Here is a 12,954-nt window from a genome sequence, read left to right as displayed (position 1 = left end):
CCTGCTCTTTGCACAGATTTCACTTATTTGCCTGTACCACCCCAACCAAGTCATATTTGAAAATATTGTGTATGGTATATTTACAAAGCTAAATATTATTTATAAAATTGTCTAACTAACTATTGCTCCACTTTATGTATTTACGGCTCACTCCCGACACATATCTGAAGTTCGAGCGCACTTTGTGTATCACTCGGTGAAAACCTCGGGTTTAGCTGAGCTGGTACGGTCAATTAAGTAAAAACACGTAAAATCGGAGTACAAAGAGCAGGACAGCCCTGCTGCTGTTATCAAAAAGAAAAAAAATCCTTATACAGTATGATACGCTAGTTGACAGGACTGCAGATAAAGGGTATTTGGGCAAAAAGAAGAAAATCGCAGATATTTTGTAATTGATATCAAAAGCAAAACAACCGCAAGCTAAATGCTGGTGAAAAATGGTACCACGAGGACCCGCCAAAAAATCGAGTCGACCAAAAGTTCAAATGATTATTTTCTGTGATCTAATATGATGTTTCATTGATTGTCAATGGCAGACTGGCTACCGAGAGATAATAAATTGTATATGTACTAATAAGATTAATTTCGGTCAATTCACTTGGCAAATACCAATTAAGCAAAAAAAGCGGGAAATTGTGCAAACTCAATGAAAACCAACGCACGCAGAGTCGGTGAGCACCTGGTTATCATGGGACATATTTAAATGACTTTTTTCATTTAACTGATTGTTGCATCATTAAAAATAATACAAGAGAACGCGAAGATGAATTAATAGTCGAACGGTTGATTTTTTCATAACTATATTCAATTCGTTGAAAAGAAAACTGGTGTTAAATGAACACTTGTAGTTTTCTTTATACAATCGCTGGTTAACGGCTGAATAAGGCGTAAACCAGCGGTGCTTTGCGCACCTGTAAGTATAATATAAACCCTACTGTGATTCATAGCCTCTTATCCAGCAACTCCTATCCCTACCTCCTCGGACCGGAATACGAGCAACTTTGGTGGAGACCGATATACCGACTAATACGCAATGAACGATGAACAAAAAAATTTGGACTGGAACAATCGGAATAGACCCATATAGACGAAAAACTAAAGATTGGAAGCTCGGGTCGTGAAACTGCCTTTCTTTCAGCATCCAAGAGACCACTCGAGTGCTACCCGACGTATGAAAAGCCGCAAGTTCGACGTCGTAGCGCTGCAGGAGATGTGCTTGTAGGGCTTAACGAAAGTTAAGAGATGGACATACCATCTACCAGAGCTGCGGCAACAGACACGAGTTGGATACAGCTTTCCTATTGATGGTCAAGATGCGTGAACGGGTAATTGGGTGGTGATCAATCAATCCTCGAATGTGCAGGTTGAGAATCAAGGGTCAATTCTTCAACATAAGCATCATCAACGGGCACAGCACAGCCCTCCACTCAGAAGTACCAATGAGAACAAGGAGGAATTCTACGCTCAGTTGGAGTGTGAATACGACAGCTGCCCAAAACATGATATCAAGATCGTCATTGGAGATATTAATGCTCACGTCAGCCAGGAGGAGGAATACAAACCGGTGATTGGAGGGTTCAGTGTACACTTACTGACCAACAAATTGAGCCTAAGAATTATCGACTTTGTCACCTCCAAGAACGTGGCAGTATGTAGTACCTTCTTTAGCATAGACTTCTACCCAAGTACTCCTGTAGGTCATCAAATCAAATTTTTGATGGGGTCAGTCCCGGTGCAGTGGTTAGCATTCACGCCTCCCACGCCGAGGACCCGTGTTCAAATCCCAACCCCGCAGAAGTTACGAATGATCCAAGCTGTTAAAGTGACAATAATCTAACAAAAACTATCAACTATCGGCACTTCTCAGACATCATTGACATCAGATCCTATCGAAGCGCTAACGTTGACTCGTACCACTACCTAATGATGGTTACGGTGCGACTAAAACTCTCCATTGTGAACAACATTTGGTACCGACGCCAGCCTCTGTTAAATCTCGCACGGCTTAAGCAGTCAGACATCGCCTTAAACTACCCGCATTCATTCGAAGCTATAATAGAATAGAAAAGAATAGAATAGAATAGAATAGAAGAGAATAGAATAGAATAGAATAGAAAAGATGAGAAAAGATGAGAATAGATGAGAATAGATGAGAATAGAATAGAATAGAATAAATGAGAATAGATGAGAATAGATGAGAATAGATGAGAATAGATGAGAATAGATGAGAATAGATGAGAATAGATGAGAATAGATGAGAATAGATGAGAATAGATGAGAATAGAATAGAATAGAATAGATGAGAATAGATGAGAATAGATGAGAATAGAATAGAATAGAATAGAATAGAATAGAATAGAATAGAATAGAATAGAATAGAATAAAATAGAATAGAATAGAATAGAATAGAATAGAATAGAATAGAAATGAATAGAATAGAATAGAATAGAATAGAATAGAATAGAATAGAATAGAATAGAATAGAAATGAATAGAAATGAATAGAATAGAATAGAATAGAATAGAATAGAATAGAATAGAATAGAATAGAATAGAATAGAATAGAATAGAATAGAATAGAATAGAATAGAATAGAATAGAATAGAATAGAATAGAATAGAATAGAATAGAATAGAATAGAATAGAATAGAATAGAATAGAATAGAATAGAATAGAATAGAATAGAATAGAATAGAATAGAATAGAATAGAATAGAATAGAATAGAATAGAATAGAATAGAATAGAATAGAATAGAATAGAATAGAATAGAATAGAAGAGAATAGAATAGAATAGAATAGAAAAGATGAGAAAAGATGAGAATAGATGAGAATAGATGAGAATAGATGAGAATAGAATAGAATAGAATAAATGAGAATAGATGAGAATAGATGAGAATAGATGAGAATAGATGAGAATAGATGAGAATAGATGAGAATAGATGAGAATAGATGAGAATAGATGAGAATAGATGAGAATAGATGAGAATAGATGAGAATAGATGAGAATAGATGAGAATAGATGAGAATAGATGAGAATAGATGAGAATAGATGAGAATCATGGGCGTAGCCAGAAAAGTTTCCCTGGGGGGGTTTTACCAGAACAAATCTGACATAGCCTAACCGTAAGCAGCTTATTCAGGAAATGGAGTATTATTTTCAGTTAAAAACTATTTTGTTTGAAATTGAGTGTTCTGCATCAGACAAATGCCGCTTAGTTGGTTTCGAGGTACGATGCTGGTCTAACAAACCAGTCGTCGCATGTTGGAATCTCGGCTAGGCGGTGCTGCTAGATAGAGTCAGTAGGATTTTTGTACTAGCCCGGTAACTGTCCTGTACTGCAGTAGCCGACTGCGAAGTCTGTTGATGAAGAGGGATCAAGTCTTAGAAAGGACGTTTAATCCCACGGCTTTGCTTTGCTCATCAGACAAAAAATCAAATTGAAATAACAGAGTTAAAGTTATGACTTCCCAGCCGGCATTGAGGTACGTTGTATGTTCGAATCTCGGCTGGAAGAGGCTATTTAAATCTATAGAACTGAGTCTCTTCAAGACGCAGCGAGAGTGCTGATGAACAACTTATGCTGTATGATTCTCAACATCGCTCGTAAGGTGATCCGACGATCAGATTTCGAAAAGAGTGGTTTGATTCTCAGTAAATGTAGCAAACTTCTTGGCTAAGCAGATGACTTTGCCAGGTGGCTAAGCAGATGACAGAAACTTTGCTTCGACGAAGGCCATCTGGTCGGTGTCAAATCAGACCGGACCAAGTCGCAAAATTTAAAATAATAAGTTAATGACAGCAAACAGCAGATTAAGATTTGCGTAAGCTACATTTTACTCTAATAAGATCAAACAAATGTTGCAAACAGCCAGAGATATGAAATGGTTTCGAACGATCGATAGCTTTTTACTACACAGCAGCAGCAAACTTTGACTTCGTTTTTCACGAAATCAGATTTTTGTCAGTTGGTTCGGTCTGACTTAACACCGACCATCTGTGCTAGACTGAAGGCGGAGCCTAGCAGGATTGGGCTTTAAATCAACGCGTCGAAGACCAAATACATGAATGATAATAGCTCAAATGGTCGCTGTTAAGTCAGACCGAGCCAAGTGACAAAAATCTTATTTTGAGAAAAATGCGTTCAAAGTTGGCTGCTCTGTATGGTTTGTAGCTATCAATTGTTCGAAATCATCTCATAACACTGGCTGTTTGCAACATTTATGTAGTCTGATTAGAGTAAAATGTAGCTTAGAAAATTCTTGAACGTTTGCTGTCATTAACTCATTCTTTTAAATTTTGCGATTTAGTCTGGTCTGATTAAACGCGGATCAAATGAGACGAACGTGCTTTTTTCGCGGACGGTAATCGTTGACGGCGACGGACCAGAAGTCGTAGATGAGCTCGTGTATGTGGGATCGCGGGTAGCCGCGGATAACAACACAAATAAGGAGATCCAGCGGCATATTCAAGCAGGACAACGGGCCTACTTTGAGCTTCACCAAACGCTGCGATTAAGAGGCATAAGCCACCTTAGGAACCTGACAATGTACAAACCCCCTATTAGACCGATAGACCATGCTCACGGAGGACTTACGGGCCTTTGCGGACGACATTTGATGAAGTACAAGCTGAAAGCAAAGAGTAGCGGAGGTGCATGAATCAAGGGCAACATACACTGCTCGGGAAGATTACTAACGTACATTTGACGAAAGTCAGTAAACTACAGTGAACCAGTCACGTCGTAAGGAAAACGGTTCTATACAACAACCCCACCGACACTGGCACAGAGCGACTGAACGTGCAAGATGGCTCGTCCAGGTCTAAAGCGACATTTTTTATTTTTTAAGTAAAAAACTGCGACTTTAGAGATATCTAGAAAATGGGCGAAGAGTAACCCAAGATCGCATTAAATGGGGCTTAGAACAGCACAAACCACCCCGGCTCTAAGTTCACGACGCCGATGGGGATCGTACAATCAGCCCCGTACATTTTCCTGTGCTTTAAACAATAGCTGGCTGTGAAATTTCAAGCTTGAAAGTGTATAACAAATTTTCTCCTGGGGGGGGTTTGAACCCCCAAAACCCCCCCCCGTCGCTACGCCCATGATGAGAATAGATGAGAATAGATGAGAATAGAATAGAATAGAATAGAATAGAATAGAATAGAATAGAATAGAATAGAATAGAATAGAATAGAATAGAATAGAATAGAATAGAATAGAATAGAATAGAATAGAATAGAATAGAAATGAATAGAATAGAATAGAATAGAATAGAATAGAATAGAATAGAATAGAATAGAATAGAATAGAATAGAATAGAATAGAATAGAATAGAATATAATAGAATAGAATAGAATAGAATAGAATAGAATAGAATAGAATAGAATAGAATAGAATAGAATAGAATAGAATAGAATAGAATAGAATAGAATAGAATAGAATAGAATAGAATAGAATAGAATAGAATAGAATAGAATAGAATAGAATAGAATAGAATAGAATAGAATAGAATAGAATAGAATAGAATAGAATAGAATAGAATAGAATAGAATAGAATAGAATAGAATAGAATAGAATAGAATAGAATAGAATAGAATAGAATAGAATAGAATAGAATAGAATAGAATAGAATAGAATAGAATAGAATAGAATAGAATAGAATAGAATAGAATAGAATAAAAATGAATAGAATAGAATAGAATAAATCGTCTAGTTTTTCACTCCCATTCCCATGTCATAGATCTGTTGTATTTTGATCTATTGTGAGAGGAAAATCATCTTTCACAATAGCACAATACACTTTAGTTAAGCAGCTCTATCATGCTTAAGAACATGAGTACATCCTTGCCACAACGGGCTGGTACCGAATGGCCGAAACACAAATGGCCGAATCACGAATGGCCGAAATCCAAATGGCCGAATTCCAACAACAGTCACAGAAGGCCGAATCACGAAAGACCGAATCACGAATGGCCGAATCACGAAAGGCCGAATTTTCCCGGAATGCCTGAATCAACAAAATTTTTATCGGTCATTTTGTGAGACCTTACACATTTTGAATAATTTTTTTCATCTATTTCTCTCCGCGAATTTGAAACATCCCCCTGAAAAACCTTTAAAATTTTCCCCTCTATTGCCTTTTGTTTGCCTATTTGCCACTCGCAGCTCTGTGATAATCCGCGTCATTGAAGAAAAAAGCTTTTCGTAAAATTCTATACCTTAATTTCAGAAAAACAAGACATACTCTGCGTCTTATTTTTTATATTGGTAGATATAGTATAGATGATTGATAGTAGTTTCTTCCCCTAAGCGCGAATGATTTACGTTTATTACAGGGGGCGAGGCCTATTGATCGTGTCAGTAGCAAATATTTCCTAGATGGTTCAGGGCGAGACGGCCGCAGGCCGCGAGTGTGCACCGGTGATCCGCCGTCGGAAGCGCCGGCCACTGTGGGGGGCATGCATTTTCCTAGGTTTACTGACTAGTAGGGATTAGTTAAGTCCGAACGAGCGGTAGCGAGTAAGGACAGCATATACCCAACATTTATGCAGGCTGTAGGCCGTGATTATTTTTGACCGAATATGACGTTCGGCCATTCGTGTTTCAGCCTTTTGTGATTCGGCCATTCGTGATTCAGCCATTAGATATATTATGCCATTTGTTATTTCCGCCATTTGTGTTTCGGCCATTCGTGATTCGGCCATTTCTGTTTCGGCCATTCGTAGGTAATCCGCCACAACACGATACATTTTCTTTTCATTATTTTTCTAAACAATCGGCAAATATGCGCATGCATAGATATATGTACAGTGGACCGCCGTTCGTTTGAACGATTCCTCATGCAAACTAACGGGGTTAGCTTTTAATTTGAACAACTGGTAACCCTAAATATGCTGGACCTTGTGTGAACTGGCTGCCCTGTTCTTTGTTATTGTTTTGGTGGTTTGATTCAGTTGGCAGTTGCAAGCAGCGAATATTTCATTCTCCGATCAGATTTCTACCATAATCGTTGGGAAAACGCATTGTGAAACAGATTAAACACGCTGAATCAGTACAAACAAATCGTGTTTATGTGCATTGTCTGCATAAGCAAATGATGTCATATTGAGAATGACATTTGAACCATTTTTAATTTGCACATCGTGCAAACCAACGGGGTTCAAATTAAAAAGTGTTCAGATTAAAAACGGTCAAACGAACGGGGGTCCACGGTATATAGAATGATATTCAACCGAACAGTTCGCATCTGTAGTGCACCTACCTAGCACAGACATCAAATTGGTCTAGGTTTAATCGGCGTATCGTAAAAATTTCGACTTGTTGGGGCGAGAAGATTTTGTCATTTTTCTTGACGTACTTCCCAACTACAGATTTCAAATTGGACTGGGTTTATTGTCGAAAAAAGTCTTCGTCCTATTGGGATGAGGAGACTTTGCCACTTTTCACCTTATATGCATGTAAATTACATGATGTAATCCAGATTTTGTCATCAAGTGTTGAATCAGGCAGATATCAGGATTACGGGTGAATTTTGGCTTAATCTTTCCCCCCATTTGCTGCAAACTGTACCTAATTATCTGCCAGCTACTAGTTTGTAATCCAATGTCAATCAATCCGTGAACCTTTTCATCACTCTTGGGATGGTTGAATTACAGATCTTCAGCTTTTTTCCCAAAGTACGATGGGATAGCTGCAGATTTTCCAAATGAGCGTAAAATTTTTTTCACGTCTCGCTTCTACAAAATTGAAACAAAATTCACAGCTACGAAGTTCACTGGATGTAAAAACTACACTCTAAAAGGAAACTGTGCCAAATTTGATTAATTTCTACTCTGTATAAAAAGTTATTTGTTCGTGTTCGCCCTGTAGTCTATATTATTTAAAAAAATCGTAACTCAATAATTAGGGTAAGTTAACCTATAGTGGACCCTTTACCTATAATGAACCTCGGGTACGGTTTCGGCGCTTATTATTTCCGAGGATATATGACATGAAAAAGAAAATACTAAACATACTACACAGTTCACTTTATAAAATTTTAGCTGAATTTAATGATTAATGTCTTAAAATCGACATTTTCAACAAGTTAGGGTCCATTTTAGGGTTAGCAATCCGAAATGTCGCCATTAGTGGACCCTCGTCATGCAAAATATACTAGAATTCCTATAATGGACCCGGTCGCTATCCTATTGTAAACCACAAGGTCCATTAAAGGAAAACGGACATTCTAATCTGTTTTAAAAATGTGTAAAATATTGAGATTTGTAACATAAATTTTGACAAAAGGTAGGAGTCAAAATGACTACTTGTCAAGCATAGCTACCAATACCCCCCCCCCTTCCTTTCCGCTCTTCTCCACCTTCACCAAAAATTTTCATTTCTTTCCCTACCGTCCCTTCATCAATTGCAGAACCATCGTTTCAAAAAATATTAATATATATGTATGACCGCATTTCAAGGTCAAGACTAAAAACTTGAGATTAGTCTAAAAACTGTTTTTCAATGTGTATTTTGAGTTTTAAAAATGGTCCGAAAAAGTGAACTTTTTTAGTGCTGCGGGTGAAACGGACAATGTGTGGGGGTAAGATGGACAGGTATTGTGAATCGCCCCAACTGAGCGCATATTATTATTTTTGACCCTTAACAAATTGAATACATAAAATATGGTGGTGTAGCGTGCAAAAAATGAAGGGGGCAGTCCACCCCCTTCCACTAGAGGCAGCCAATAGAAAGTTGTTTGGCAGCGGCAATATGAACAAGTATTCCAAAAACTGTTTCATGCCTGGCCGCAGCTGATTTGTTTGAAGTTCACGTTTTCCGGTTAAATTTTCATTTATATGCTTGAGATATCACTAAGAAGCAAAATCAACAATTTTAATATAATATGTTGACTGACCATCTTACCCACACTAGCAGTTGTCCATTTCACCCCATCATTATGCATTTTTTTTAAAGCGTTCACAATTTTTCATACGCAAATGAAATTACGTATTATTACAATGCAGACGTTACTTGAAAAGGTAATAAATGGAAATACTTCATGCTATGGGCAACATTTTGGAATTAAACCACTCAAAAAGCTTAATTCCGACGGAAAAAAGTTACATCCAAACGCAGAATCATGTCCAATTTTTAGTTTTTTTGTACTTTATCAAAATTGGAAAGTTTTAAATGATGATTGAAACGTTCAGACATCATGAGATAGCAAGCTGGTTGGATTCCCATCAAAACATTTACGAATTTTAATGCTTAACTGGTAGAATCAACCACCTGTCCGTCTTACCCACCCTGTTCGTCTTACCCACAGTTCCCCTACTAGTTTAAAATAATTCGTTGAAGAAAACTACTCAAGTACTAACTGATCCACTAATGGTTAATTTACCCTAGGTGGACTCATGGTCGCTTAGCAGTGTAAAAATATGTTCAATACTTTATTAATAAAATTCTCCAAAGGCACCCCCCTCAAAGTGAAAGGTGTCGCATGTTTTACGCAATAGTAATTGATCGCGTTTGTGAAGTTTGTGCACACTGTGCACTGCGAAGTGTCAAAATTTAATTTTACCGTTGAAGAAATCGACTTTGAATTAATTTCAGCAACTTTGATAGACTATTAAATATTATTTTTTAAACAGTTTAGACAGTAAAAATCGTCAGAAAATATTAAATTCTACCATACTTGTCTATACTTTGTGGTGGAAAATCAAATGATTGAGTGCACCTCTATCACATTGAGTCACACTGGGTCTGCCACTGTAATAACCAGCGAACAAATGCAATCCAGGCCAGCAGATATTTGCTGAGCAAACTGTTTTCGAGATGTACTTACTCGAGATTAATAAACAATAGAGCATTTATGCAATAGATATGAATGACCGCTTATGATAATATCAGAATTTAAAAAAACGGCTGCGCTGTATCTTATGATAGTTATCTTATGATTTTTCGAGAAAAAAATCCTTGACACTCTCGACCTTCATGTAAAAATGTAAAGATGTCATTTTTCAACTTATCTACAATAAAGTTTGAGATATACGGAGAATTACGCTCCCTGCAACAGGACACAGGCGACATACCCACTTCTAGTGTATTTATTCTATTGAAAAAACAAACAGAACGAACCGGAACGGGAAGTAGGTACTTACATTTGATCCGCAGCGCCAGCTGATTGCTGACCGTTTCACCCTCGGCATTGATTGCACTGCACGAGTAATTTCCGGACGAGTTACGGTTTACCTTCTGCAGCACCAGGCTCTGGTTTGAGCGGATAACCCTGGCGGAAGCGTTATGAGTTATCATTATGCCCTGTTTCGGTAGCCGTCGCGGATGGTCCGGGCGTGGAACGGTAGGTGGTGAGAAACGAGACAAAACAGTCAGTAAATTGCACAATTGAACCGGAATAACAACGGGAAAAGCTTGCCATCGGGTTGTAATAAGGGAGGAGATTAATAAAAATTTATGACCGTACGGGTTGGTGGAAAAGGGAAATAAAAAAACATTAATAAAAATTTATAACTCATCGTCGGTGCTGTGTGTGAGCCACTAACGAAGCGCTAGCTTGGTGATTGTTGGAATTCTGGCTGGCTATAAAATGCAGAGTGAAAAATGGCAAGAATTTTGCACACTGCTTTTCAATAGTTATCGCCAGCGTTTAACGTCAGGTAGAATGCATTTAAGTCGTGTAAGGGATTTGGAAGGGCAATGAAATTTCCATTCTTTCGTCTGTTCGCCAATCTAAATATTTATGTGTTTCGATATTTTATGAATCATCAACAGGCGCAATTCTTCCAAACCGTTAGTTTGCTTTCAGAATTTGCTGAACATGTCTACATTTTATGTGTTGTATAATTGGAATTTAGTTGCGATTTGAAACAGACATTTTTGCAGACATCTGTTACAACTTTCGGTAATAAAGCGAGTTTATGTTTTTTAAGACAGAAGCATTCACCATTTTTTTGATTTCAGATTTAAAATATCGATTTCTCCGATTAAAGTTCAAAATAAAACGATAACAGAACAAACGTCGATTGGGTGGGGATAAGGACAAGAATTAGGCAGGTCAGCAACCATTCTTCATATCGAGGTCACACAGTTGGTCACGGATGACGGTATTTCGGCCTGGTATGACCAAGCAGAAGAACGTGCCGATGCTCGTAAATAACACTTACGTCATGTAGCCAGTGTAATTTCCTCCACGGAGGATTGGCCTGAACGTGACACTCGAAGTAAACATCGTCACCGTCCTTGATGTCCTCCGCCGAGAGTGTCGAACCGAGCCGCAGCGAGACAATAGGTGGATCTGTGTTGAAGAAATGAAAAAAATAAAAATAATAAAATGTACACAAGCACACAAAAGCAGCCTACCGTCGTGTCAGGCTTCTTCGAATATGTATTGCGTTCATTAAAAATAAACCTACGTTATGTATATACAAAATTGGACAAAGATAGTTAATACTAATTATTATTAGCAATTCTATCCAGGCAACCAATAAGCAATGTTATTCAAATGCAAGCCAATAAGCGTTTAAGTTTAAGATTTAAGTGGTTTTGTTATTGTGATAATTGTTTTTGTTTAATTTTGACAAAGTTTATCAAAGGTTGCTGCATAAGATCTGGGTCGTTATATCTGACACTCTTGCCCTCTTGTTTCTCTTTTTATTTATTTATATCAATTTTAGTCATTTAAGTTGTAGGCCATTTTGTAATACACAGTTAAATCTCCCGAAATTGTTTCACCAAACTTTAATTTTATAGAAAAAGTGTCCGGCAAACCCCAATAGACGGTACTTTTCCATGGGCAGCAATCTCTTGCTGAAAATATGTGAGTGTGCGTCGAAGGATTTTGGTCAGCATCTCTAGGGAATACCCCCTCGAGAAGTACACTACGGTTCTTCGTTACGGAACTTTGACACGATAGTGAAGAAAACTGGTTATGGCTGCTGGCTGGAATGTTTTTGAAGTTGAAATCCGACAAAACTATAAATCAAGCAACGCTAATCTCGTAAAGCGTCGCTGAACGACAGTTACGATACACGTTGGAGCCTTCGTAGATTGGATAATGTGGAAAGTTGTTGCTAAGAAGGAGAAGTTTTGCAGCGAAGGTACATTTGGAGGGTTATTAAGGAAATCTTGACAATTCGTAGAAGTACGACGAATTATGTTTACATAAAATACTGACAACCGAGGGTGATAAAAATAAAACATTGCTGGGAAATCGTGTTGTATCTGTTGCTGTTTTCCGTTTTCGAGTTCAAGTATAATTGTGCCATTACCTTCTTCAATTAAGATGGAAACCTACACACAGAACTGTCCTGCTCTTTGTGCACCGATTTTCCTTTTTTAACTGCAATATTTAATTTGACAAATTTTTAGATAGTAATATTTAAATTTAGCTTGGCTGCGGTGGTACTTTGTTAAGTAAAACTAAGTCAAATCGGGACAAAGCGCCGATGCCCATCATCAGAATCGAATTTAGCCGTCAATTGATTTTCATATAGGAGTTTAATTATTAACATTTGGCATTCCGAGAAACTTATCAAGACTGAGGTTTGATGTTTTCCCGACGTTTCGACACTTTGTTGTTGTCTTTTTCAAGGGCTACTGTGGTGAAATACATTTTTGTTGTTAGTTTTAAGTAGATTACATTCATTTTCATTGTTTACATATCATTTACTTTTTTGTTCAATTTTGCACGAGTGTACATATTTTGGCGTAGCTAGGAAACTTCCCTGGGAGGGGCCTAGTGGGTGTCCTCCAAAAAAATATTTTTACTATGTATGAAAATATCGTTCTACTAGTCGCGTCAATGTAAAGAGAAATGAGAATGTTCAAGCGGAAATCTCTCAAACGCAAAACTTATATAAGCAGCTTCGTCGTCATTGTCGTCAGCAGTGTAGAGCCAGAAAGGTGGCTCGAACTGTTTCGAGCAGTCGTCTCCATTCAACTCGATCTTGGG

The 12,954-nt window shown here is 37.7% G+C and overlaps 1 protein-coding gene across 1 annotated transcript in view; it reads right to left on the bottom strand.

The window, feature by feature from the left end:
- Positions 1-12,954, bottom strand: part of LOC128740314 (uncharacterized) — a 465,117-nt gene that overhangs the window by 24,210 nt on the left and 427,953 nt on the right. Inside the window, exons 10-11 of the mRNA XM_053835852.1 lie at positions 11,168-11,298; positions 10,145-10,304 (exon numbers count right to left, since the gene is read on the bottom strand). Of these exons, the coding sequence (XP_053691827.1) occupies positions 10,145-10,304; positions 11,168-11,298 (291 nt within the window). The remainder of the gene's footprint in view (positions 1-10,144; positions 10,305-11,167; positions 11,299-12,954) is intronic.

Source organism: Sabethes cyaneus, chromosome 3 (assembly GCF_943734655.1).
Source record: "Sabethes cyaneus chromosome 3, idSabCyanKW18_F2, whole genome shotgun sequence".
NCBI classification, from domain to species: Eukaryota; Metazoa; Arthropoda; class Insecta; order Diptera; family Culicidae; genus Sabethes; species Sabethes cyaneus.
The sequence above is the reverse complement of the archived record's forward strand: the minus strand, read 5'-3'. Positions and strand labels throughout refer to the sequence as shown.